The sequence below is a fragment of the Mytilus trossulus genome, chromosome 2, assembly GCF_036588685.1.
Source record: "Mytilus trossulus isolate FHL-02 chromosome 2, PNRI_Mtr1.1.1.hap1, whole genome shotgun sequence".
In the NCBI taxonomy this organism is placed as follows: Eukaryota; Metazoa; Mollusca; class Bivalvia; order Mytilida; family Mytilidae; genus Mytilus; species Mytilus trossulus.
In genome coordinates this window covers 83,729,608-83,756,061 of record NC_086374.1, presented here as the reverse complement: position 1 = coordinate 83,756,061, position 26,454 = coordinate 83,729,608, and the positions used below count along the sequence as shown (strand labels likewise).

At 31.4% G+C, this 26,454-nt stretch overlaps 1 protein-coding gene across 1 annotated transcript; it reads left to right on the top strand.

Moving 5' to 3' along the window:
- Positions 1 to 9,114: 9,114 nt before the first annotated feature.
- On the top strand, positions 9,115 to 25,582 carry LOC134708179 (interaptin-like). Its single transcript, XM_063568511.1, has 3 exons — positions 9,115 to 9,524; positions 11,868 to 12,023; positions 23,730 to 25,582. Exons 1-3 carry the CDS (start codon positions 9,326 to 9,328, stop codon positions 25,358 to 25,360), a joined length of 1,986 nt encoding a protein of 661 aa, XP_063424581.1. The 5' UTR covers positions 9,115 to 9,325; the 3' UTR covers positions 25,361 to 25,582.
- The last annotated feature ends 872 nt before the right edge of the window (positions 25,583 to 26,454 follow it).

Below are 26,454 nucleotides of genomic sequence, written 5' to 3'. Positions count from 1 at the left end.
CGATTGATTAAAGAAATTGATTGGCAAGTGGATTTATTAATTTATCAGTGATACTGTTTGTAAGTTCAATAATTTGAAATTGATAGTTTTAGTTAATCAGTTTGATTTTGTGGAATCATAGATACATTTCGTTTAAATTCCTTGTACTGTGGTCTGTATTAACCGTCAATATAGTAGCATATGACCACTTGTGACTATAATAGTCGTGCTTGGTTATCTGATAAGTGATAACTTAAAGGTATCTTTTATTAAATAATCTGCTGTTGAGTAAAATGCATTGATTTGATGCATGTACACAATGTGTTTTTTTTGTGTGACCTAAAATTAAAAAAAATGCTGGTTGACGTGTATAGCATCACGATACTAAATATTGTACCAATTTAACCGTTAAAAATTAATAATTAGAATATATGATAGACATTCATTCCTTTCTAGTTTACCAAAATGAGTATAGATTTATGTCGAATTGTTAACAAAAATTGAACAGAAAAAAATTAAACATCAGTTATTCGATTTTTACGAATGTGTAGTGAAGCATGCATTCGATATAAAACCCTTCATTATAAACGCATCATGGAAACCAGTATTAAAAATTTATATTTACGCCAGACGCGCGTTTCGTCCACATAAGACTCATCAGTGACGCTCGAATCAAAAAATGTTTAAAAGGTCAAATTATAGATTCCTGGATCTTTTGGAGATCTATACATATTTGATGCAATATGTATTCAAAATCAATGGTGTGGAACTACATAGTATTTAAGGATACATCTACAAAACAAACACAACATGGAAACTATCGTCTGATACTTAAATAATCAAAGTTGACAAAAATGTCAATATAGGGACAAGTTGTATGATCTGTCAATTTATGGAGTTTGTCCTTATCCTGATTAAAATATAATGACTGAGTGTGGATCCGTTCTGAATAATTCTAAAGATTTGCTGTTGTACCTATATTGTGACTATTTTACCTATTTTGTCTGTTTTGATTACAAATTGTTGTAAATATTATGGAATTTTATACAACTGTCATACAAGTGATAGGTTTAGCGCTATAAAACCAGGTTTAATCCACTATTTTCTACATTTGAAAATGTCTGTACCAAGTCAGGAATATGACAGTTATTTTCCATTCGTTTGATGTGTTTTATCATTTGATTTTGCCATTTGATAAGTAACTTTCCGTTTTGAATTTTCCTCGGAGATCAGTATGTTTGTGATTTTATTTTTTTTACTTACCAGCGTGTTCAAAATCTCTCAAGCAAAATTTATCATAAAGAATTGATCAGGTTGTCACGTTATTTATCACACTTGGGGCTTTATATATCTAACTAAATGGAATCACGGGTTTAGTATTTATAATTTGACGAAGGCAGGCACATTCGAAACATGAAAGAAATGATCGAAATAGGAAGTGGCATAGTCAATTACTATATACAGAAAGACAGAAAGTAGCTTTTACGTCAAGTAAATCAATATAAAAGCAATTCAATAACATCTTAAAGATACTGCAAAATCATATTCTTGACATGTTCTTTTCTAATACTGATAACAAGTTCTTGCCTATTCATGTTTGTACATTTGTTCTCCTCGTGACTTAAATCTATTATAGATATCTATATTTTACTAAAACTTATTTTTAGACTTTATCTCGTGACATTCATACGATATCAATATTGCAACATTTAAAAAAAAGTCTACTTTGTAACTGTAGGTAACTTGTTTCTAAATCTAGTTGCTTCCTTTTAGTTTTACATACAACTTTAATACGAATTAAATTTTGGATATGTACTTTCTGTTTGGACTAGTTTATTAATCAAAATGTCGAATACCTTTGAGACTTGTTATATTTGCGGATCGAATGATTTGATTCAGTTTTGTGCAAACTGTGGGACTAAGTGCTGTAAAAAATGCTATGAACTTCATGACGTTAATGTATGTACATATATCAAGGAAACTAAGTGTCATCTCTGTGAAATTCACAGAGAACTCCCTAATTCTGTAACCGGATATTGTTTTCAGTGTCAACATTTAGTATGTGATGTATGTCGGGCAATAGGAGATCACGATGATCATTCAATCGTGGGATTAACGGAAGCTTTATTTATCGTACAATCGGAACAATATGCAGAGAGTGATGAAAAACGTTCAATTGACACAACTTCTGATATAAAGAAACTCCTAGAAACCCTAACAAATCAAATAGAAAATCAGTGTGAAAAGATAGTTGATTGTATTTCAGAGCAGAAATGTAAGCTTCTATCAGAACTTAACGAACACAGTCAATATCTAAAAGAATATGCCACTGATAGGGAGAAAGACATACAAAGTGTTCGGGAAGATATGTCGGAATTTAAATTGTCAAGAGCTGTATTTCCCCTACTGTTTTTGCATAAATGGCAATTTTTTGCAAAACAAATGAATAAGCTTGAAAAACCTGCTGACCGACTAATCTTTCTTTGTGGATTTATAAACAAATCAGATTTAGATGAAATGGTTGGAAAGTTAGAAAATGTAAATCCACAAAAAGACACGAATGATCAAGAAGTTGAAAAGTTGACGTCTAAATTTAATGAATCACTAATGATAAATGATACAGATACAGTTTCAAGACAAGAACCAGACATTAGAACACAGAATGACACGGTGTTAAAGGGGACGTTGGGACCACATACAGAACTAGAATCATTAAGAGATGAGAGAAATTTTATGATTCAAAGAACAGAGGAAACGTTCAAGTTTGTAAATGACTGCAATAGTAAACTTGCAGAACTTTATATTCATGTACACGAAACTAAAAGAATAAAAAAATTAGGCAATACGTGCATGGACTTGTTTTCTATTAGAATGGATTATATCAAACAACAGTTCGATATGATAGTAGAGCTTGTATTTCAAAAGGAAAAGGAACTTTTGAAGATACTGAGAAAAATAGCTGAATTGACCAATGAATCGAATTCAGACATAGACCTTAAACACACTGAAATAAGGAATCTAAAGAAACAATTAGACAAGTTATCGAATGATCTAAAGTCCAAGGACAAGCGAATATCCGAATTAGAAGTAAACGAATCTGATGCACGGAAAGCAGGGCAAAACCAATATGACAATATAGAGAAACTACAAAAACAGCACAATAAAGAAATAGAGTCATTAAATATCAGACTCAAGAATCAGTCGGATCAGTTGAAGAAAGTTCAAAACGAGAAAGAAAGAATTGTAAAAATGAATAGACAAACACAAGAAGAAACAACAAAAATACTCAAAGAAAATGATGCGAATATACTACAACTACAGGATGAATTGAAAGCTCAACAAGCACGTTTTAGTAATAACACCATTAACTTACAAAATAAGCTGAGCCAAGGTGAAACAGAAAGAATGAATCTTCGACAGATTCTGAAAGAGAAAAAACAAAATATAAAAACTCTTGTTCAAGAAAAAGACGAACTTCAGACTAGGCTAAGTAGTGTCGCTGGGGAAAAACTAAGCAAAGGAAATCCCACCATTACCGATCTAGGCGATCCAAATCGTCCAATGAAAATTGGTGAAAAGTATGGGGAATTGTATGATAATGAATGGACAGATGCTATGGAATGCATCAATGACATAAAATCATTCTACAGCGACAGTAAACATATAGATATCGAGGAAGTGATCGTACTCCATCTTTGTAGACTACTCAAAATATGTTATAATGAATGTTTATCACTGGCAGATGAACAGATATATAATATTGGAAAAACAATTTCAGAAACGTTGTGTCTCAACGTTAATTCTAGAAATGAGTTTTACAAATTACCCGCATGCAAAGATGTAGTCGTAGAAAGAAGACAAAAGTCCGACCACTTTGTGAAACATTTGCTTGCTAATCAGATTATTGGGAAAACAGCTATGAATGACTGGGAATATGTAAATAGAAATGAAGACGTAATGAATTATCTGATGAAATCGCAATTCTTTGATCAATGTGTTAATCTTTGTTGGTGTATGGTTATTCAAGATCCCGTAATGTATTTAGATGGAAACTTAGCGCAAGGCACATGTTTCGATAAGAATACATACAAAGAATTTGTTAAGAGCGGTAACAAAGTAAAATACGTTGTTTGGCCTGCACTTTTTCTACACAAAGATGGACCGTTGCTACATAAAGGAATTGTACAAGCGTACTGGGTATAAATTGATATCCGACTTGTTTATGAATATTTGAAGATATAAATCGGAATAACAAGGTACATCGCAAAAGCTTATGTGATAAATACATTTAGACATGACAGTGCACCATTGAAATAATGATGTTCCTGATTTGGTTTGTTTATACTATACTTTATAAATTGATTTATCGTGCAATTAATATTTGATACAAAAGAACATTTTCTGTTTTCAGATATAACTTAATATTAATCAAAAATGCATTTATGATATAATTCTGTAAGTGAAAACGTGTTTGTCAATGTGCTGCAATTTCAACTAGCACAGTCTTTTAAAATAGCATTTAAGGTAGCTCGGTTATCTTCCTCACTCTTGAATGGTAAAAAGGCAGAAAACAATCGGTCTAGATCTTTAATATAATGTGCAATTTTCGGATAATTGGTCATTCAATTTTATTTTGTGGACTTGGAGCAATATCATGAACAAGATTGTATCTAACCTCCCACTTGGATAACAGACTAAGGCTCTTCTACATCAACAATAGATTACCTTAGCTGTGTTTGGCAAGACTATTAGGATTTTTTGTTCTCGATGCTCTTGAACTTCGTATCTTGTTATGCCCTTTTACCTTTTTCGGATTCGAGCGTCACTGCTGAGTCTTTTGTAGAAAAAAAACACGCGTCTGGCGAAAATACAAAATTTCAATCCTGGTATCTATGATGAGTTTATTTTCAATGTCCATTTTCCCATAAATTGAGCATTCTCTTCTCCTAAATATATGGACTGGTGAATCAACCCCACCATGTGGTTATATTTTTTTCTTAAGTCAGGACTTTTTCAGTAGTTGTGTTTAATTATATATTAATACGTTTTATCTTTGTCAGATAAAAATATGTAGACACATGTTTGTATTTATACACAAGGTCACCACTATATATTACAAAAAGGTTCTATCGTAACATCGTGTTTGACATATTCTAGTTATGATTTTATGATTTTGATTACAAAACATTACATTGGTTGCTATGCACAGGATACAACCACATTTCCTATGCATTAGGTATTGGGGTTTCATAAAAGTTTTACTTTATAGTATTTCTTAAATGTCAGTGCAAATAATTTTATCCGTGTAGTGTAAGTCCTTAGCGGTTGTGTCAATGGCACGGCAATGTTAAATACAACCAAGTTATGATTTATTTTTGGTTGTGAAATAGTGAAAACGCACCTAGACAATGAAAACCATTAAAACATGTATTTAGCTTTAATTTTGTTATGAGTTTGATTATACTGAAAGCTTTATGTACGTAAAAAAAACCAAACCAACGTTAAACAAAGTGCTTCCATGGTCACCTTGGTATTAAAAATCTGGAACTTAGATAGATTCAGAGATAAAATAAGGGAAGTCGTTTGGTTAAATTGTCTTAAGGATGCACTAAGGTGAAGAAAAAACCCCAACTAGAACTGATACTAGTAGTAGACAGAGCATAAGTTATGGAACAAAATAAGCTAAACAGAGCTGCTATTCGAAATATTTGATTTTTACAAAATTGCAGGAAAAGGCTGACTAGGACTTTTACCTCGTATTTGCATTGGAATGATTAGGATTTCAAATCAAATTAAACAAAATCAAGAATCTGCTTATTTAAAAACTTTGGTAAATAAAGACAATTTTAGTATATCGCTGTTTAAAAGTTATAAATCGTTTGAACTAAAACCGTGGGAAACATATCAACCATAAGAGGAAAACAACTAACCAAACGAAGCACTGAGAGGTGCAAAAAAAAAACCCAACAATTCAAAATACAAAGAAAAGAACTATAAGATAACAACTTCCATTTTCCTGACTTGTTATAAGACATTTTAAGAAAGAATGGTCAGTTGAACCTGGTTTTGTGACCATTTATGGGCTATTGAAGTGTTTTATATAAAAAGAAAATGAGTGTTATGGGGTTAAACATTTTACTTTGTATTGATGAAAAAAAACAAGGAGTCTAAAAATTTGCTAGAAATTCCTTAAATCCAGTTTGTATCAATTTCAAGAGGACTTATCGATACATTTAGTCATCACTAAGATATAACTCCATAGGTGTGTTAGATTTGCAGTTTCGAATGTTGGCCCTAGTTGATTTTTCAAGTATAGAAGTTAGTGTGCAATAAAATTAATTTTTGGGTAACTAAATTTCATATATCATTTATAGAAGGTGTATATGAACACCAAGATTATTTGATGTATCTATCTTTGTAAAGGAATAAAAGATAGTTAAATATTTTGTGGCTCTATTTTGATTTAGTTTACTAATTTTAAGTAGTATTTATTTTCCCCACCATTTATTTCTCAATTCTTCGATTGTGACGTCACCGATGAAGATATCACTACATTTAACTAACCATGAGCAATATATAATTATATTTTGTATTATAATTGAATATTTAAATTTCCTATGATTAGTTAACTTATTATCTTTAGTTTCTTTATTTGATATGTTGTTTTCATTATTGATTACTCTTATTGAAACAAAAGTTCTACAAGATATTTAATCTGTACTTGTTTTTGGAATGGAAAAATTATAAAAACTTAAGTGGAAATTATTTTAGTTACATACAATATACCAACATCTGTTACATATTCTGAACAGATATATCATGTTATGGAGGGGTATTTGCGAAAAATACAAGTCGAGGGACTTAAATTTCCCGAGGCGCTAGGCAAGGGAAATTTTGTCCCAAGACTTGTATTTTTTGCAAATACCCCTCCATAACATGATATTTCTGTTAAATTACACCGAATAATTTTGAATTTAAACTCTCTGTGTACTAGGTAAAGGAAATATTTATTTGAGGATAAGTACCAGTGTCATAAAATATACCGCGGGAACTATATATGTCCTTATACGCGTTCGCGCTGTATTTATGTAACGTCATATCCGAAAAAAAAATGGCGGGAAGATACTCGCGAGGGTAAAAAAGGAATATCCAAAATGGCAAATACCATGGTATTTGAGGCATATTCACCGGCAGTGGTGAAAAACAGGCAGATTCGTTTGAAATGAGGAAAAATGTTAGAATATGCGAAAAATACACTGGCTATCAACCAATCAAAAGCTGGCATTCATATATTAGGTGTAATTAAGAATAATATACATTACCTATACATCTGTTTTATCTGTATAATCTCGTTACATTTTGATAGGTTTGTAGTTTGTTTTTCTACTTCGAAAAGAAACATTTAAAGTAATATACATCTAGTTCAGTGTAAAGTGATATACGTTTTGATCTTTACAGGGACATATAATACGCATCTGATCTTTAACAACCATGCATGGGGCATTTGATAAATTTACAGTTCAACATTATGCATTTTTATAAATCCATGAACTGCATCTGTACTTTTATACATTTATCTTCTCAAATGACGTATGTATTATCATATTTTGACCTAATATTAAAAGCTTCTATTAGAAAACAAAACTATTGTATTTAGTTGCAAGCTTAAGCTCAAAATTTACCTTAAATACCAAAAGATCATTTATAAAAATATTGACCATTAATTATTTCAATTGACTTTTTAGAATTATTGTTTTGAACCCTGACCAAGGTATACAAAAAAAACACATTGTCGAACAGATTCGATCGCCTTCTACACCTTCTTATGATCTTCTTATTGTGAGAGATATCTATAGGAATTTTGAGATTTTTCTTAAGACGACTCTGTTATTTAACTGATTAGCCAAGACAGTTAGGTGAAAATATGTTTCATCCTTATATTTTTCATTTTTTTTAGACCCAATTTCCTCTCTTCAAATTATAACACACTACTTTTTGTCTGTTTTTCTCTTTTATATTTCTATATGTTTAGTCCTTTTGTTTAGCAAATTGTGCCAATTATTCTCTATTATGTAAATCCCATCCAAACCCTCGACCATAAACTTTAACCAAAACTTTAACCTGAAGCGGGACGGACGAACGAACAGACATACGAACGAACGGACGTACAGACCAGAAAACATAACGCCCATAAATGGGGCATAAAAACAATTCGGAGACAAGTGCCTGTATAACATGCACCGATCTACTTACTCGACTATCTTATGATTCATATCTATAATATCAATTGTAAATAGAAAGGTTTCTTACGAGATAAATACATGATATTTCAATTTGCATTTAAACTGAACTAGAAATCGGCCAAACTGATATGATTTCGGGTGTAAAGATTATATATATATGTGACAATAAGAAAATAATACAACAAATGAAAGGAAACGAACATATCTATTTCCCTGATTTCTGACTATTTTCAGAATATAATACTTCAATTATAATACTTCCAATAGAGTTTATTTTTTATTTTATTTTACAAGTGGTGTATCCATAAACCAGAAAACATTATGCATAACCAAAAGACAGAAGACAAAAACGGCGATCTTGTACAATGACCACAACTGTACAGAATGTATATGCAAATTTTTGTTATTGCATTTTTTTTAAAGCAATGAACACAAATGAGACATTGATTATAATGATTATTGCGGTTATAGTAAATGCTTAATACATAAAAATAATTACTTTTTTAAAATCAAAAGTTCGAGGCTTTATTTCGCAGTAATAAAAAAAGAATTGGAAACATTTCTGAATTTACGTGATTATTGTCTAGAATGAGATATCAGCTATAAAATATACTTTCTACTACTAGTATATGTACATGTATAAAATATGACATTAGCTAATTATTAGAGCTTGGTGTTTGGCATGAATTTATAAATCCTTATTCGAATGAAACGAAATGGAAATGAAAAATGGACATTTAACAAATTAAGTACAGTTTTTGGATTAATGAAACGTCACTGTTTTGACCTTCCAACTTTCACTGCTAACAACCGTAACGCCATTTTAATAAACTTTACACGTTTGGACAAATTTTTAATTTTAAAATCATGAACTGTGACACAACCTAAAAACTAAGATATTTTCATAAGATAATAAGTATAATGATTTGTGATTTAACTTGACAAAGAACAAGATATTTAACGCCTTGAGATGTGTATACACACATATATAACGTTACCTTAAAACCTAACGAACACAAGTATAGTTTAAGTCATAATTATAGTGGCACATGTTATGGTAGTTGGCTAAACGTATGTTCGTTTCATAAAAAGCATAGCCAACTATGGCTTGCAAGACGTCTAGCTTATTTACAACAAGGACAAGATTGGCAGCATTATTCATCACGTATATTGGAAGTTTTCTATATTTTGTTGGATTTGTGACGCCATCATGGATAACATATACATTTGACACAGTAACATATAATGCTGGATTTTTCCTGACATGCGTAGAGAATGACTGCACTACTGATGTTAAGAAAGGTTTGATATTTTGATTAAAATTTAACAGAATATTGATTTGCAGGGCACGTTAAATCTGAATATTTTATGTAAAACTTTAGATGCTTCTGATAATTAACAGTAAACATAATACTCAATTTCAAAGCCATTTCTATTATGTTTCGTTAAAACAAGGGGATAAGTTTACGTAAATAAATAATAAACGATGTGCATAATATCCTGACTTGGAACAGGCACATAACAATTGCAGCCGGGTAAAACATATTTACGGGCTCCCATCCCTCCGCCATGCCTGTTCCTGTGGTATCTTACTTTTATCTGCAAAGAGAGCTGATAATTTAGCCAATCAAAGCAGTATTAGTCAGCTACCAATAAACCAGGAATCCATTTGACAAAAAAAGAAGATATGACTGTATGATTGCCAATGAAGCAACTCTCCACCGGAGATTAACTGACATAGAAGCCCATTTCTTTCAAAAAGTAACTATGCAATGTATTTCCACTGCTTAAAAATCTTGAAAATCGTAGAAGTAATGAATTTTTCCCAGAATTAATTTCACACTAATGCTGTCTTTCAAAAAGTATATTATTACACAATTGATTTCTGCACTTTCTTTGACGATGATTTATGCAATATGCTTTGCGTAGCTGTCAATATCACAGTGAGGACGGCATGGTGAACATAGATTACATTTCTTGAGATTGCTTTCAGTATAAAGAGTGAGAAAATACTAAAGGACAACAACAATTAAAGTTGAAGAAAAACCAACAACCATGACTAAAATGAACAACAACAAGACGATGTGAAAAAACAACAAGACGAAATGACTAACAACAGTCAACAAAAGATTACACAAAGCACAAGTACAGATTAAACATCAGTCAGTAACTGATAATTGATCTAAAAGTGTATATAAAAAAGATGTTGTCCAAAAGTCAAAGATTATTTGCTTTATATATATAATACTTCTGGCATTTCACTAATTCAATATTGATTGCAATTTTGCAATTTTGACAAAGTTTGAGAAATTATAACAAAGTTAACAAGAAAAGAACATTTGTTACCATATACAAACGAGCAGCAATCCATGTTTTGTCTTTTAGATACAGATACATTTATTTCGGTGTTCTCCATACATAGAAAATACAAATATAACAAATATACAGTGTTGCAGATCTCGACTTCGTGAGTGATACAAATTCATGTGAAATTGACCATATCTCTTTCATATTCATAATCAAATGATGCATGGAGACATTATCACCTGGTAACCTTTAACATCTCACAAAACGTTATTGTTAGGGGAAATATGATATTATTTGGTGTATTACAAGCTTTAAAGACATTTAAAGTCGCATTTCAATTTGATTTTAATTTTCAAATGACATGGTAGTAAATTACTAGTTAACATTTTGGTTTCCGATGTTCTCCATACAACAAAAAGTACAAAAATACCAAAACGTAAATACAAACTTTGCAGATCTAAACTGTGTGAGTGAAACAATTTCTTGTGAAACTGACCATATCTCTTTCATAATCAAATGATGCATGGAGACAATATAATCTGATACCCAATAGCACCACACACAAAAGTAATTGTAAAGAAAAATATGATATTATTTGGTGTACTGAAGCAGGAAAGATATTTAAAGTTACGTTTCAATTATAGTTTTAATTTCAAATGACATGTTAGTAAGCTTGTAGTTAACATTAAAGTTTCATATTCCATCAATTACCTTTAAGGTTTATATGCTTAATCAATGTTGGTATAGGGTATTATGGTATGTAGTTGGAAGATTAAAAAATACCCGATTTAAATGTTTTTTTCTTATTAAATTAAAATACATAATTCAGTAGTTCAAATAATGATACAATTAAATATACAAGTATAGAGAAAAAAAGAAGATTATATATTATGTTTTATGTCAATAGATCAGAGATATAATGGTGAATTTTACTGTAGAGCCCGTAATTATATAGATGGTCAACGTGTCCAAAATTTTAAGCTCCTTCATATTTTGTGGGTCTTAACGTATTCAACACTGAAAGCGAACCACAAAGAGTCATGCTAATCTAAACACAGCTTTATAATGAAAACATTCCCTTAAGATAACAGATCATCTGAAGTAAAAGAAAGACAATATCAGGACTTTAAGTAGATGCCTTTAATAAGACAAATATAAACATGAACACACCATTTTATACATTTCATGCGTCCAAAGCAGAGAGCTATAAGACAAAAAAGACCTAAACTTAAATTCACCAAATCCATCCATCTTGTAAAGGGTATCATATTAAACATGTTAAAGGTAACAAATTAAAACAAATTGAAAGATGATGCAACTTTTTTCTTTTGATCTTAGATTCCCTCTTCAAGATGTCCCAAGTTTTGGGATCCCTTGGATTTGCTATGTACACTGTTTATGGAGTATCTGCCACATTAACGTTCATCTGGACAAAACATTGGAAGAAACTAAAGGGAATTAAACTGACAGCTGGTATCACGGCGTTAGCGGCAGGTAACATAGTCTGATATTTGGTATCTGGGCGTTAGCGGTAGGTACTGACGTTACGCTCAATGTTGGTGACGTTTTCTGATTTTAAGTACCTCTGATCAATAATCGGCTTAAAATAAGAAATATACCGGGAATATCAAATGTTTTTTGATGTTAAAATCTTCGGAGCACTTAAAACATTATTTTTTCGGTGGCTTATTAGTTTTTATTAACTTTTGTCAATACGCTTTCTAAAAACAAACAAGACAACTCATATGTTTTTGCGTGTAGACGGGTAACTACTAACATTGTGTTTGAGGGTTCCTCCTAATTTCGGATACCCACAAGTAAATAAAATATAAAAATTGTATACCAATTGGAAGAGGAACGTTAGAGCTTTGTGATGTCATATTTGTATAACGCAATTGATACCATTTTCGAATCGAGTAGACCTTGGAAAAAGCCATTACAGCTTGTAGACACTGAAGGAAAAATATAAGCCCTTTGCGACTTGACAGGTGAGAATCGATCGATAGCAAGATTATTTTTCGTCAAAGTCTTTATATCAAATATCATTACGTAAAATAAACTTGGAAAATGCTTTAAAAACAATGATTCCCAATTTAAAAGAACGAATTCAATGAGAACTTCGACATCATAATCAAAATCAAAGCCCCGAAAAACACTGTCACAACAACGTTTAAAAAAAACATGCTCTACTTGAAATTATCAATACCGAGTAAAAATATGTAAAGCATGTTATCTAGTCAAAAAATACTACATGTCCGGTAATCTAAAACATCTGAACCGCATTTATTCACATCGCAGTCTCTTTTTTAGCATTACTTAAAATCATATTTTGCATATGAGTCCCCACAGGGCTTCCGTCACAAAACTTTTAACTAACGTTTAACGTTAGTAATTTCGATGGTTTTTAAAGAAAACGAAGAAAAAAAAGAATTGTGCATTCTAAAACGGAGAAATGAAGCCAATATGATAAATTCCTAATAAAAAAGAAACGAAAGTATGCTATGAGTGGCCGTTCATGTCATTTGCGCGATTATATACGCGTATATAATTTTAGTTTAGTTTAAACAATATTTATTCAGATAAATTCATCATGATACGATATAATACAAATATATTCAGGATTCAGAAACAAGCAATTTGCTTTTACAAATCTGTCTCCTTTACAAAAATAATACACTTATTGAACAATACATAAAATATATAACTGGCATGCTCTGTAATAAATATATGAATATGAAAAAGGGGAAAGAAGAATAAGAAGGAAAAAAAAATTATTGAGAAAAAAATAAAAAATAAATAAAAATAAACATGAATTATTGTACTTTATACAGTGTGAAATGCTTTGGTTCCTAATGAGTAACGAAGCATTAACATCAAGGGTTAAAACGTTTACTTTTAATAATATATTTCTGCACCAAACTAAATAAAAGACTATTTTGCTCATCTGAGAGTACCGTTGATCCAAAAAGCAAAGTTGTCGTGTTAACTTGAACAGGAAGAACTGAAACAGAATCTAATAGTTCTTGTCTTAAATTAGTATATAAAGGGCAAGATAACAGGAAGTGAGAATTTGTTTCTACATCACCACAACGACAATTTGGAGAGTCTACTAAGTTACGAAGGAAAAGGTGACAATTCAATGAACTTGAATCCATTCTTAAGCGAGCATGAAGAATTTGACCAAAACGATGTCCTATATAATAATACGCTGGGATCTTACTATTTTGGGTACTAATTTGTTTTTTGAATAATGATAGAGATTCACATTTTCTTATGTTTAAGTTAAGAGTGTTCCATAGTTTTGTTGTTGCAGGGATGAAATATTCAGAATATAAACGGGTCCGTGTGTTGACTTGTGAAATATTATTTCTCTGTCTTGTATTATGATCATGCCTACTGCCTACTGAATCAGGTAATAATTCTCTTAAATACTCTGGAGTTTTGTTATTCAAAATTTTGTGATACTGAGTTAGTTTGTGATTGCGTCGTCTTTCAGATAATTTTTCCCATCGAGTTTCAATATATAAATTGTTTATACTGGTAAGTTTAGTACCCCCCGTGACAATACGCGCTGCGTCAAGCTGAATACTTTCAAGTTTAGCAATCAAATTCTGATTTTGAGAGTCCCAAACGACATCGGCATATTCAAGAATTGGGCGAACAAATGATATATAAATTTTTTCAAGTGTAAATCTATCAAGGACATTTTTCATTTTTCTCATTATATTTATTCTTTTGTAAGATTTAGAAACTATATATTCAATATGATCGTTCCAGGATCCGTTATTAGAAAAGAGGACACCTAGATGTTTGTGTTTACTTACTGTTTGTAACTCTTGGGTGTTCATATTTAATGGAGGATGAAAGGGTCTATTTATTTTTTTTGAAATTATCATACTTTCAGTTTTTTGGGCATTAAAATTCACAAGCCATTTTTTGGACCAATTATAAATCTTATCTAGATCATCATTTAAAATTTTAGCTGTTTCTGTTGGATTGTCAACCATAATATATAATGATGTGTCATCTGCGAATAGCTTAATTTGAGCTTGAATATCTTCTACAATATCGTTTATAAATATCAAAAATAGGAGAGGGCCTAGAATGGACCCTTGTGGGACGCCTGCATTTACAGGTAACCATCCAGAACTTGAACCGTTAATAACCACCCGCTGGACTCTATTTGTAAGATAATTTTCAAACCACCTTAGTAAAGAACCCGATATACCCGCTTGTTGAAGTTTAAATAGCAGTCCCTTATGCCAGACTCGATCAAATGCTTTACTTATATCACAGAATACTACCCTTATTTCTTTACCGCTATCTAAAGCCTTCCCAAAATCATTCGAAATGTTAATTAATTGATTAACCGCTGAATCCCCCCGTGTAAAGCCCGACTGATTTTTCGTTAAAATATTATTGCGCATAAAGTGATTGTAAACATGTTTGTATACACATCGTTCCATACACTTTGATATTACACTCAACAAGGAAATAGGTCTATAGTTTTTAACGTCATTCGGTTTACTATTTTTATAAACTGGGGTAACATTTGCTCTTTTCCATTGATCTGGAAAAGTAGACGTACTTAACGATAAGTTAAATAGTTTTCATAGTGGATACTTTAAAACAGAAGATGCTTCTTTTAACAATTTGGGACTTATGAGGTCAGGGCCAGAAGCTTTTGTGGGATTAGCAATTTTCAATATATCTTCAACTTCAGTAACAGTAAGTTCTATATAACTAATATCATCACTAATATTATGAAGTTCTTCAGGTAACACAGCACTTGAATCATCAATATTTGACTGGGAAGAAACAAATCGATTAAATTCATTTGCCTTTTCGATTTCATCAAATATTAAGTTGTTATTAACCATTAAAGGAGGTATACTTGCGTCGTTCGTTTTTATTCCGGATATTTGTTTAACCGTTTTCCACCAGTTAGTAGTGGACGGGTTACTGTTCATGATTTTTTTAATTAAATTGTTGTTATAATCATCCTTCGATTTTCTTATTAAACTAGTAACTTCATTTCGTATTTTCTTAAATTTTGTCCACTCCGATGGGTTATTATATTTTTTAGCCTTTCTGTGGATTCTATTTTTTTTCCTTATCTTTTTTTTAACATCATTTGTTAACCATGGAGGTTCATTTTTACGAACAGTAATTATTTTATTAGGAATACATTTTTCAGCAGCTTCTATGATAGTTTTTGTTATTTCGGTTGTAAATTGTTCAACGTTATTTAAGTTAATTACGGAATCCCAATTTTTTTCAGATAAAATGTTACGATATCTGTCATAGTCTCCTCGATCATATAGCCAAATTTTACGCTTAAAAGTTGTTTGACGACATTTTGGAAAGTTCAAAAGACTAATTATAGGACAGTGAAAACGTATTTGGTCTAATAAAGGTGGCCCGACTCCACTGTTATTTATTATGTGAGCATCGTATGTTATAAAAAGATCCAACAACGATGACGACGATTCAGTAAAATGAGTAGGCTCATCTATCATTTGAGTAAGACTAAATTGGCTTAACAAAGGTGTAATTTTTGAATTAACAGGAGCTAGTTGGTTATCGTTAAAATCGCCTGTGGCCATTATGTAATTAATAGTATTATCATTAGACGCCATATCAAGAGAATATTCAATTTTTTCCCAGATATCTGATCCACTATTAGGAGGAACATAAAAGGTCCCGAGCAAAGCCTTTTTATCTTTAAATTTAAATTCTAACCATATTGCTTCCAAGCTTTCGCTTTCGAGGTCAATTCGACGTTGAACATGTATATCATTTTTTACATAAACAATGATCCCCCCTCCAACCTTGTGTGGACCTCTGTCACGACGGAAGGGGTGCTGGTAATTTAGGATTTCAATAGATTCGTCGGTATGATTATTGTTTAACCATGTTTCACTAAACGCTAAAATGTCGAAATCAGAATATTCAGCTTGAATCAGATCTATTTTCGGGGCTAGGCTTTGTACATTTAAGTGAAGAATTGAGACTGATTTTGAAAAAAGTTCACCGAAATCCGACATGTCAGTTGAGTTAATTGAACTTTGAGAAGAATCGATATCGTCACTTGGACCTGGATTTACCTCTATTCCTGCTAGGATAAGCAAAATTTGAATAACAAATAGTAAAAATAAAATAATAAATAGTCTAAGATTAACATTTACACTTGTTGTTTTTTGTACATTTGAGTCTACATGTTTCATCTCTGAAGGTATTAGGCATACGCCTAGTTGATGCGACAACGTGAAAATTAAAATTGATAACACCAGTGCCTGTGAGACACTTTTACAAGTGAGAAATAAGTTGATACAGATAAAATCAATATAATTTAGTCTTTGTTTGATGTTTTTGCCTGGTGAGTATTGGCCAACTCTCATACGATATAACTCGATTCCTACCCCCATGAGTTATGTTACATCTGGCTGAAACTGGTCAAACTGAGAGCGGCCATATACAAAGTTTAATAAACCATAGCATTTCATCTGTTTTGTGAAAAAAGTGAAAGTGAAAAATATGAAAAAAATGTTAGAACTAAAATTGAATAACAATGTGTTGTATGCCTGAAGCAAAAGAAAAAGTATGCACATGTGCATGGATTTAACAAGTAGTTTGGAGGAATGAGTATATACACATGTATAAATGATTGGTGAATGGTACATACAACTTTATCTATACGTAGTAATTCAGTACAACTGTTAATACCAGCCGTGTCAGATCATCTCGATTTAATTTGATTGCCTAATTGATTATTTGATCGCTGAATTGACAAGGTATGTCTATACAATTTAAAATTTATAGTAAGCATACACGTTTTAAGCAGTGCAATTCACTGTGCATGTTGTTAAGGTTTGCGTGTATAAGATAAAAGTTACAAATTGAAATTAAGATCTAGTTTTATTAGTTTGAAGTAAGCCATGAAAATTTCCTTACCATGGAATTTAACATCATGTAAAAACAACCGTTAGTTTTACCATTTTCATGCATGAGTAATTAATTTTACTATGAGAGGTTGTGTTTTGAAAATCAATACGTTAAAATTTGTCACGTGACAAATCAGCGATCAAGGTAAGTATTCCCGTGAAATTTACAGGAATGCGTATGAATTATATATAATTTTCAACGCGTATATATACGCGTATATTGTGGTTTTCAACGCGTATATTATCGTTTTATACGCATATATTGTTAAATTAAAATAAACACGTTTATACTTTATTCCAATTTATTTATCATATACGCGTTAATATACGCGTTATTTGCATAAATATACGCGTTAATATACGCGTTAATATACGCGTTATTTGTGTTAATATACGCGTATGAAATCATTATATACGCGTTAATAAACATTCGTTGTCACATGCAAACCAGTTTAAGAACGCAGCTTTCATTGGTTAAAACAATAAGACAAACGAATGTTTATTAACGCGTATATAATGATTTCATACGCGTATATTAACACAAATAACGCGTATATTAACGCGTATATTTATGCAAATAACGCGTATATTAACGCGTATATGATAAATAAATTGGAATAAAGTATAAACGTGTTTATTTTAACAATATACGCGTATAAAACGATAATAAACGCGTTGAAAACCACAATATACGCGTTGAAAACCACAATATACGCGTTGAAAACCACAATATACGCGTATATATACGCGGAAAATTATATACGCGTATATAATCGCGCAAATGACATGAACGGCCACTCATAGTATGCATTCGTTTATATTTTTGTCAATTTATTTCGATTACTTATGCATTGGAAGGGTGTCTACCAAAATGTCACAAAAATGGCATCTTCAATTTTTTTCAAAAATACTTAAAACAAGTTGTTACAAACTTTAGACATAAGTGAAAACTGTTTAATTAAGAAGAAAATTTAAGCGATAATCAGAAATTCTCAAACCGAAGGAACATTTCAATATAAATAGGATAAAGATTAATGTACAAATTATCAAAATACAGTGGTCACATGGTGGTCTACCAAAATGTCACAGCGCCGCTTATTTGACGTTTTTGACGTTCACCATTACATGTAACCGTTTTTTGCATTATGGCGTTTTTGAAACGTATTTATTTTGTTATAAATAAATTTGGTGTTTTTACTGTCTTCTGATTGGTTAAAATTATTAGTTTTATTTTCAATGTTGTCAATTTTGATGGCGACACGCCCACTCTGACGTTGAGTATTCATACGCCAACATGTGTGTACGCTTGTTATTGTTAATATAAATAATATAAAAAGTTCTTTGAGCCTTACTTTTGATAGAAATTTATTTATAATGAATGGCAATGATTTATTTTAATTTTATTGAACCATAAAACTAATTTTTGACTCTTCACATTTTACATAATCCGCTTCGCGGATTATTCAATGTGAAGAGTCAAAAATTAGTTTTATGGTTCAATAAAATCAAAATAAATAATATCCATTCATTAAATAAAAACATCTAAAACTTAAATTCGGAATATACTCTTTCTTTCAAATGTTTTTTTTTCTTTCGTGTCATTTTTTATTAAAGCCTATGAAACAGAAACCCAACAACAACAAAATTATACATGTATATACAAAATTAATATCTTCAGTGGAGATAATCGCCTCAAAGTACAACTAGCATATCATACATAATGGATATTCATATTTTTAATAAGAAAGTTGAACGTTATGTATACATTATTGTGTTATTACATACATGTATACGAATACGGACACACGGACACATATCGATATGTAAACAATAAAATACGGAGATATGTTATACATACAGCTAATTGGATATTAATATTTCCAAACATAGTGGTGTCTGGTATTTTTAAGTTGACTTGTTCACTAGTAAGACTTAAGTTCTAATGACGAACACAAATGCAACTATAGGCCATTGCATTGGTATCCTACATGTAGTAGAATCTGTAGCCGAATTTGGATATAAACAAATAATTATGAATTATTTAAAAAGTTGTCAAAAAAAGCGTCCACATTATGCCGCAGGTGGACTTTTGAAAAATCAAGCAGATATTGCCGTTATATACGCGGACAATTTCAGATATGTTCGGCTGTATAACTGTTGCAATTCACGCAGTCACGATTAACAACACCATGGTCATAATTATGCTTGCAAACGAAGAATTTCTAAATATGTAGAAGAAATTCCTATTGAGATAGAAAATCAGTTAAACCAATAAAGGGTATACGGACCATACATCGAGTAGAAACAAAAAATATACAAACGGTACTAGTTCGAACCGTGTCGTGTTATTGCGACGGGTGCCTTGAGCGTGACTATTGTTTGTTTACTGATTCTAGTGGGCATTTCGTTGGAAGTCAAAGTGGACATGTAAATTTTTTGCAGTTTTATGTGATGATGAGGAAAATTGTCTATTCCTCCTTATAGCTACATCGAGAAGTAATAATTATGTTATCAGGAGAAGAAACTAATGAGTGGGGGTCAACTTTCGGCATTCTTTTTCTTTAGGGGTCCCAACAATTATAACTAGCATTACTAAACTATTTAAAACCCCAAATCTTTCCTTAACCCATACCTAACCGTAACACTCGCCCTAACCATAAAACCTAACCCTAACCTAAAATTTCCTCTAACCTATATTGTAACAATTACCACGAATGAACCCTACCTCTAAAGTATAGGGACCCTTAAAGTAAAAGAAGGCCCAACTTTCCCTGAAGGAAGATCTGTAATTAATGGACATTATATATATAAAAAAACTATCACGGTTTACAGGACAGTCTTTTGAAAAATCAAAAAGCAATTGTCACAAGCGCTTCCGTATTGTATTATGCCAAGACAATATTTGAAAAGAAATACGCTCGTTTTAACCGAAGAAGAGAATAAAAATATTTTGGAATGTCTTAATTTATGTTAACTGCTTCATTAATATTAATTTGACATTTATATTGTGTCACGGCTTCGTAATGTGTCACGGCACAGGATGAGAGCACTACATCCTGTGCCGTGACATTACATTAGTGTCATGTGATTTTCTCTCGAGTAAATAAAATTTAGAATGGAAATGTGGAATGTATCAAAGAGACAACAACCCGACCATAGAAAAAACAACAGCAGAATGTCACTAAAAGGTCTTCAATTAAACGAGAAATTCCCGCACCCGGTGGCGTCCTTCAGCTGGCCCCAAAAGTTTTTAATTTTGCATTTCTCTTAAATATCACAAACAAAGTACTCATTGTTTAATACAAGATTTATTTAACGCGAGAAAGAAGATAAACTACGCGTCATACATTTCTAAATCACTTTTCTTAATATCAATTGGAGAAATAAAATAAAATAAAAAAATCTTCAATGTAATAGATATTATTGCTTTGGACAATATTGGAGAGAAAATCACATGACACTAAAGTACATCTTTACTTAAATTTTATTCTAAGGAACAGAAAATCATTTTGTTGAGAAATAAAGAATGCGCCAAATGAGAACAATTAAATAAGATATCATCAACGACAAAAACAAGTAAATGAGAGAGAGAAAAAAATAAATACAAAACAAATACAGAACAAAGTAAAACATAAAATATACAATTGAGAATTAATTGAAACGGGGTATGTCAACAACCCGACGAATTAAAGAGAAGACAGCAGCCGAAGTCCATCAATGCAGCGAGAAATTCCTGCACCCGGAGGCGAGCCTTTTATAACCACCCCATTCCCAAAAAATCAAACTCGACAATCAAATACTGTCATTGTAGAATTTTGACAGATATTAAAGTCTTACAATCATTAAAAATACGCAAAAGTTAATTTCTTAAACTACTTTAAGGTTGATATAAAAAAAAATTATACCGGACCTCCCTACAAACAAATTTAAAGTTAAAATAAAAAGATCAAGTATTAAAAAAATCTAAAATTGTAAAGCGTTTCTCCTCGAAGTTCAGTACGATTTTCATAATAAAAAAAATATTGTTTTTTTCAACCGGTAAACATTATTTTAAAACAAATTGTGCATGAATGCATACGCGTGGATTTGAATGTAGCGTAAATCCCACAATTTCCGTCCTTTTTACAAAACACCATACGCATCTATCTTATATTTCCTTTGTCTAGAGGTCACCTGGCATACACCCATATCTCCTTTATAAACTGAAAACCAAGACATTAGTGTTTAACGAATATACTGGACGTCAATATTGCAAAACGTCTACATATTATATGATTTTGACGTTAACATACGACGTTACCAAAAGTGACACCAACATCGAGCGTAACGTCACTATCTAATCTGATATCTGGTATCTCGGCATTAGCAGAAGGTATTGTAAACTTGCATCTAGTATTAAGACATCTTTCATCTGGTATCACAGTATATATAGGCAATTGCAAGGACAATAACTATTAACTATGCTGGGTTCTGAATAATATAGCATGCAATTATAAAGTGAGTTTATACTGAATAACATCAAATTAAAATGTTCAGTGTTAAACTACTTATAAAAAAGCCTTCGAAATTCTTAACATTGTCCAAAACATGTATCCGTGCAGTAAAATTTAGTATAACAAATAAACCTAAAACCCGCTGAATTTGATATATACAAAGCAGTTAAGATATATCTCTTTGTTTTTGTTTTTGTTTGTATATTAGTCCTTGTATTGAATAATAATCTTTTCACATCACAATTTGAATTACACAGGTATTTTATTTGTGTAAGTTATGACATAAATGCTATTATCTTTGTTTATCTTAAAACTTTAGTTACATAGATATAGGAAGATGTGGTGTGATTGTCAATGAGACAACTCTCCATCCAAATAACAATTTATAAAAGTAAACCATTATAGGTCAATGTACGGCTTTCAACACGGAGCCTTGTCTCACACAGAACAACAAGCTATAAAGGGCACCAAAATTACTAGTGTAAATCTATTTAAACAGGAAAACCAACGGTGTAATCTATTAAAAAAAAACGAGAAACGAGAAACACGTATAAATTACATAAACAAACGACAACTTCTGTTCATCAGATTCCTGACTTAGGAAAGTTGCAAACATTTTATATAAGCTTTGGATTTTACATATTTTGGCCACGACCATCACTGAAGAGACATGTATTGTCGAAATTCGCATCTGGTGCAGAAAAATTGGTACCGTTAATGTTATTGCAGTGGGATTAAAGATTTTAATGGTACCAAACCTTCTCCTTTTTTCTGAAACAATAGTATTACATGTCAACATAGAAAAACACACGATAAAATATCAATTGGAAGGCTTACCTCAATGTTCATATTCATTTCAATATATACGTCTATTTATAAAATGAAATAAAAGGAATGCAATATCTGCCAATTTAGGGACATCAATGCTCTTCAACTTCTTACCTTATTCCACATTTCAACTTTTTGTTATACTGGCGTTTTTAAGTCTAGTAGCTACGAGGAAATTATATCCAAAACGAAATTTCAATTTGAAAGTGAACCCAAGATGGTGAAAAATTCATGGCTTGACATATTATATTGCAAAAGTTCAATCGTTACATTATATATCTGTCTTAAACCTTAGCTCCCCTCCCCCATTTTGACAATGCCAAAAACAACATTATTATGCAAATATCTTAAACATATATCAATGAATATTCTGTACAAAACTATTTTCAGTCTTTGGTCCATTCTGCATAAAATCTTTCGTTTCGAGAATTAAAAAGTTTGAATAGAAATGAGACACGAACTTCGACACAATTGTATAAAAAAAACCAAAGTTCATCGGAAGGTTTGAGCTTTTGATTTTTTTATTTGTCTAGGAACGTTCTGTGTATATTTTTCATCGGAGTTCCTTTTTTCGTTATATGTTTTTACATATAATATCTTGTAACAGCAAGAATGTTTTATTGTTATAAGACTCAATGTTATCAATGAATTTAAAGTAATTGTGATAGATTTCAATTTTTATATTTAATAATAATTGAAGCAGCATCTGCTTACCCTTCCGGGGCACCTTAGATCACCCTCAGGGTTTGGTGGGGTTCGTGTTGCTTAGTCTTTGGTTTTCTATGTTGTGTCTTGTGTACTATTTATTTTTTGTCTGTTTGTCTTTTCATTTTTAGCCATGGCGTTGTCAGGTTATTTTCGATCTATGAATTTGACTGTCCCTCTGGGACTTTTCGCACCTCTTTTGATGTAATTTTCAATTATTTTCTTTTCAGGTATTTTTATTGCCATGGCAACACTAACAATGTTACAAAGTGACACATTCGAAGAAAGTAAACTGAGCTATAGTGCGTACCTAGGACTTGTAGCAGATGTAATCGCCATTATCTTAACTCCGTTTTACATAATCGATGGTATTACAACAACAAAACAACTAGACAAACCACGTGACAAACGCCAAAAGCGTTGGGACAGAACAGAACCGATTCTACCCGGTTTAGCACCGGAAACCACATTTATTTTGGATCGTTGTCCGACATATCACTCGCAAATAATGAAAGTGTATAATGAACCTAGACCCTCTACATCCAAACAGTCTACAAAACGTTCATCAACACTTCTTAATATGATAAAAAACAAGAACCCAGAAACAATGATAGAAATAGAAAAGAAAGAAGAAAGAGCATATGAACAAGATTATGATAAAACAAATAATGAAGACAGCAGAGAAGCTCCAGATCAAATGCTATTATTTTATCCTGAAGTAATTGCTTTGCAACCATTAACAGAAAAAAATGATTTCGAAAATAAACCAGAGGTTATTAGACAAGAAACAATTGAAATACGTGATACGGATATCGATATATCTGGTGTTCCAGACGATTCCCATAATGAAATATTAGATAAGAACCAGGATGAAAAACAAGAATTTTCAAATGAAGCGCTCAAGACTGTAGATATTAACGAATCAGAATCACCCGTCTCTAAAAAGAAAAAGAAGAAGAAGAAACATCATAAAACAAAGAAACAGGTAAAAGAAGAAACCATTGATCCGACAAGTACAGACCAATCGTCGTTGTTAACAACGCCATCTCAGGAGAAAGATCAACAAGCTGATGGAGAAAAACCTAAGAACGTTTATGGAGAAAAAATACAGTTAGACGAACAAGAATATGACAAAAGTACTGAAGGAGATGTTAGAGAAACGATTAAAGACAACTTATTATTTTATCCGGAAGTACCTGCCTTGCAACAATCAGAAAATAATATTGTTCATTATGAAAATAAGCAAAAATATAAACCCGATAAGAAAACGGGTATGCTGGACAGCGGGATATTGGACAGAGAACACGAAAAACAAGAAGATTCAAAAGAAGAACAAACGAATGAAGATATGATAGAGTCAACTGGCACCAAAAAGAAAAAGAAGAAACATCATAAAAAAAATAAAACTGCAAAAGAAGAAACAACAGATCAGACAATTACAGAACAAACTAATGAACAAGAAGAAAGGATGGAGGGTGCAAGTCCACGGGTTGTTGGACACAAAAGCTCAGAATTAGAAGGACAATTATATGACAAAATTACTGAAGAACTCGAAGTTAATGAAATACTCAAAAGTGAAGAAATGAAAATAGAAGATAAAAGTGAAAGAAAAGACGATAAAAGAAAGAAAAAGAAAAAGAAAAAGAAAGACGAACTACCGCATTTCTTCGAAGACTTTGTAGTTAAGTATAAAACCGGAGCAATGCCTGAATCAACTGAATTAAGTCTTGACCACTTATTGCAAGCGTCTGAAACTACTTCGACGGCTGAAGAGAATATAAAGATTACAGAAAAACCTATACCGAAAAGTACAATTAATCAAAGAGTTATTTCTGCCAAATTTAGAATAAACAAGATGTAATCATATTGTCGAGATAAGTTACGGAAGCTCTGAACATTCAAGTGAATTGATTTATCTCTTGTTATACGTATGTAATGTACTAAGTATAAACAAAAATATACCCACATATAGGGTTTCTAGAACATGTAAAGTGTATTACTAACATTAATGGCACTAATTAAACTGCGTCAGATACTGCATTTTGACAACAAAACAATTAAACATAGTTTTGACCAAGCTCAATCAATGTTTACTTTGAAATATAAAAGAATGTATCCAACTACTAGAAAGTAAAATCACAAAAATACTGAACTCCGAGGAAAATTATGAGCGGAAAGACCCTAATCAATTGGCAAAATCAAACGCCTAAACCCATCAAACGAACAGCTGTCATCTTTTTAACTTGGTACAGGCACTTTCTTATGTAGAAAATGGTGGATTAAACCTGGTTTTATTGTCTCTGCCAATGTCTACAGCTTATTATTTTGTAGATATAACCGTTTTGACTCACAGACAGGGTTTCTTATATATAAACGCCAGGATGCCATGTTTTTTTTATCAAGAAAATAGAATGAATCTTTGGGGAAATTAATTTGTACATGATCAAGTAATCAAAGCATTTACATTTTCATATGACGTTAGTTATAGGAGTAACTTTTAATCATTTTTTTATTTTGCTACAGGTATCATGGTAATATAAAATAAATACTAACTACTAATAATTATATAATATACTTAAAGACGCATGCTTTTTTTTTTTTTAAATGAAAAGAAACAGTTCACCCTTAAAAATAACTGACATAACATTTATTGAATACTTCGAATGCAAATTAATTGTGTACTGCCTAGAAACTAGTATGAACTCAGCTTACCAAATGAATTACACATAATAAGTCATGTAATGCCAATACAATCAATAATTTGTTAAACATATGTTTGCATGAACACATAACATATATTGGTTGCAAGAGGGATGTGTATGGATGTGAATGTTTTATCAGATATCATATATGTATAATTCAAATAGTTTTGTTAATGATTTAAGGCATGTCTCTTGGTTTTCTCGTAGCTGACTTGTTTCTTTACTGGTATGATTAGCTCTATCAATGGTCCAG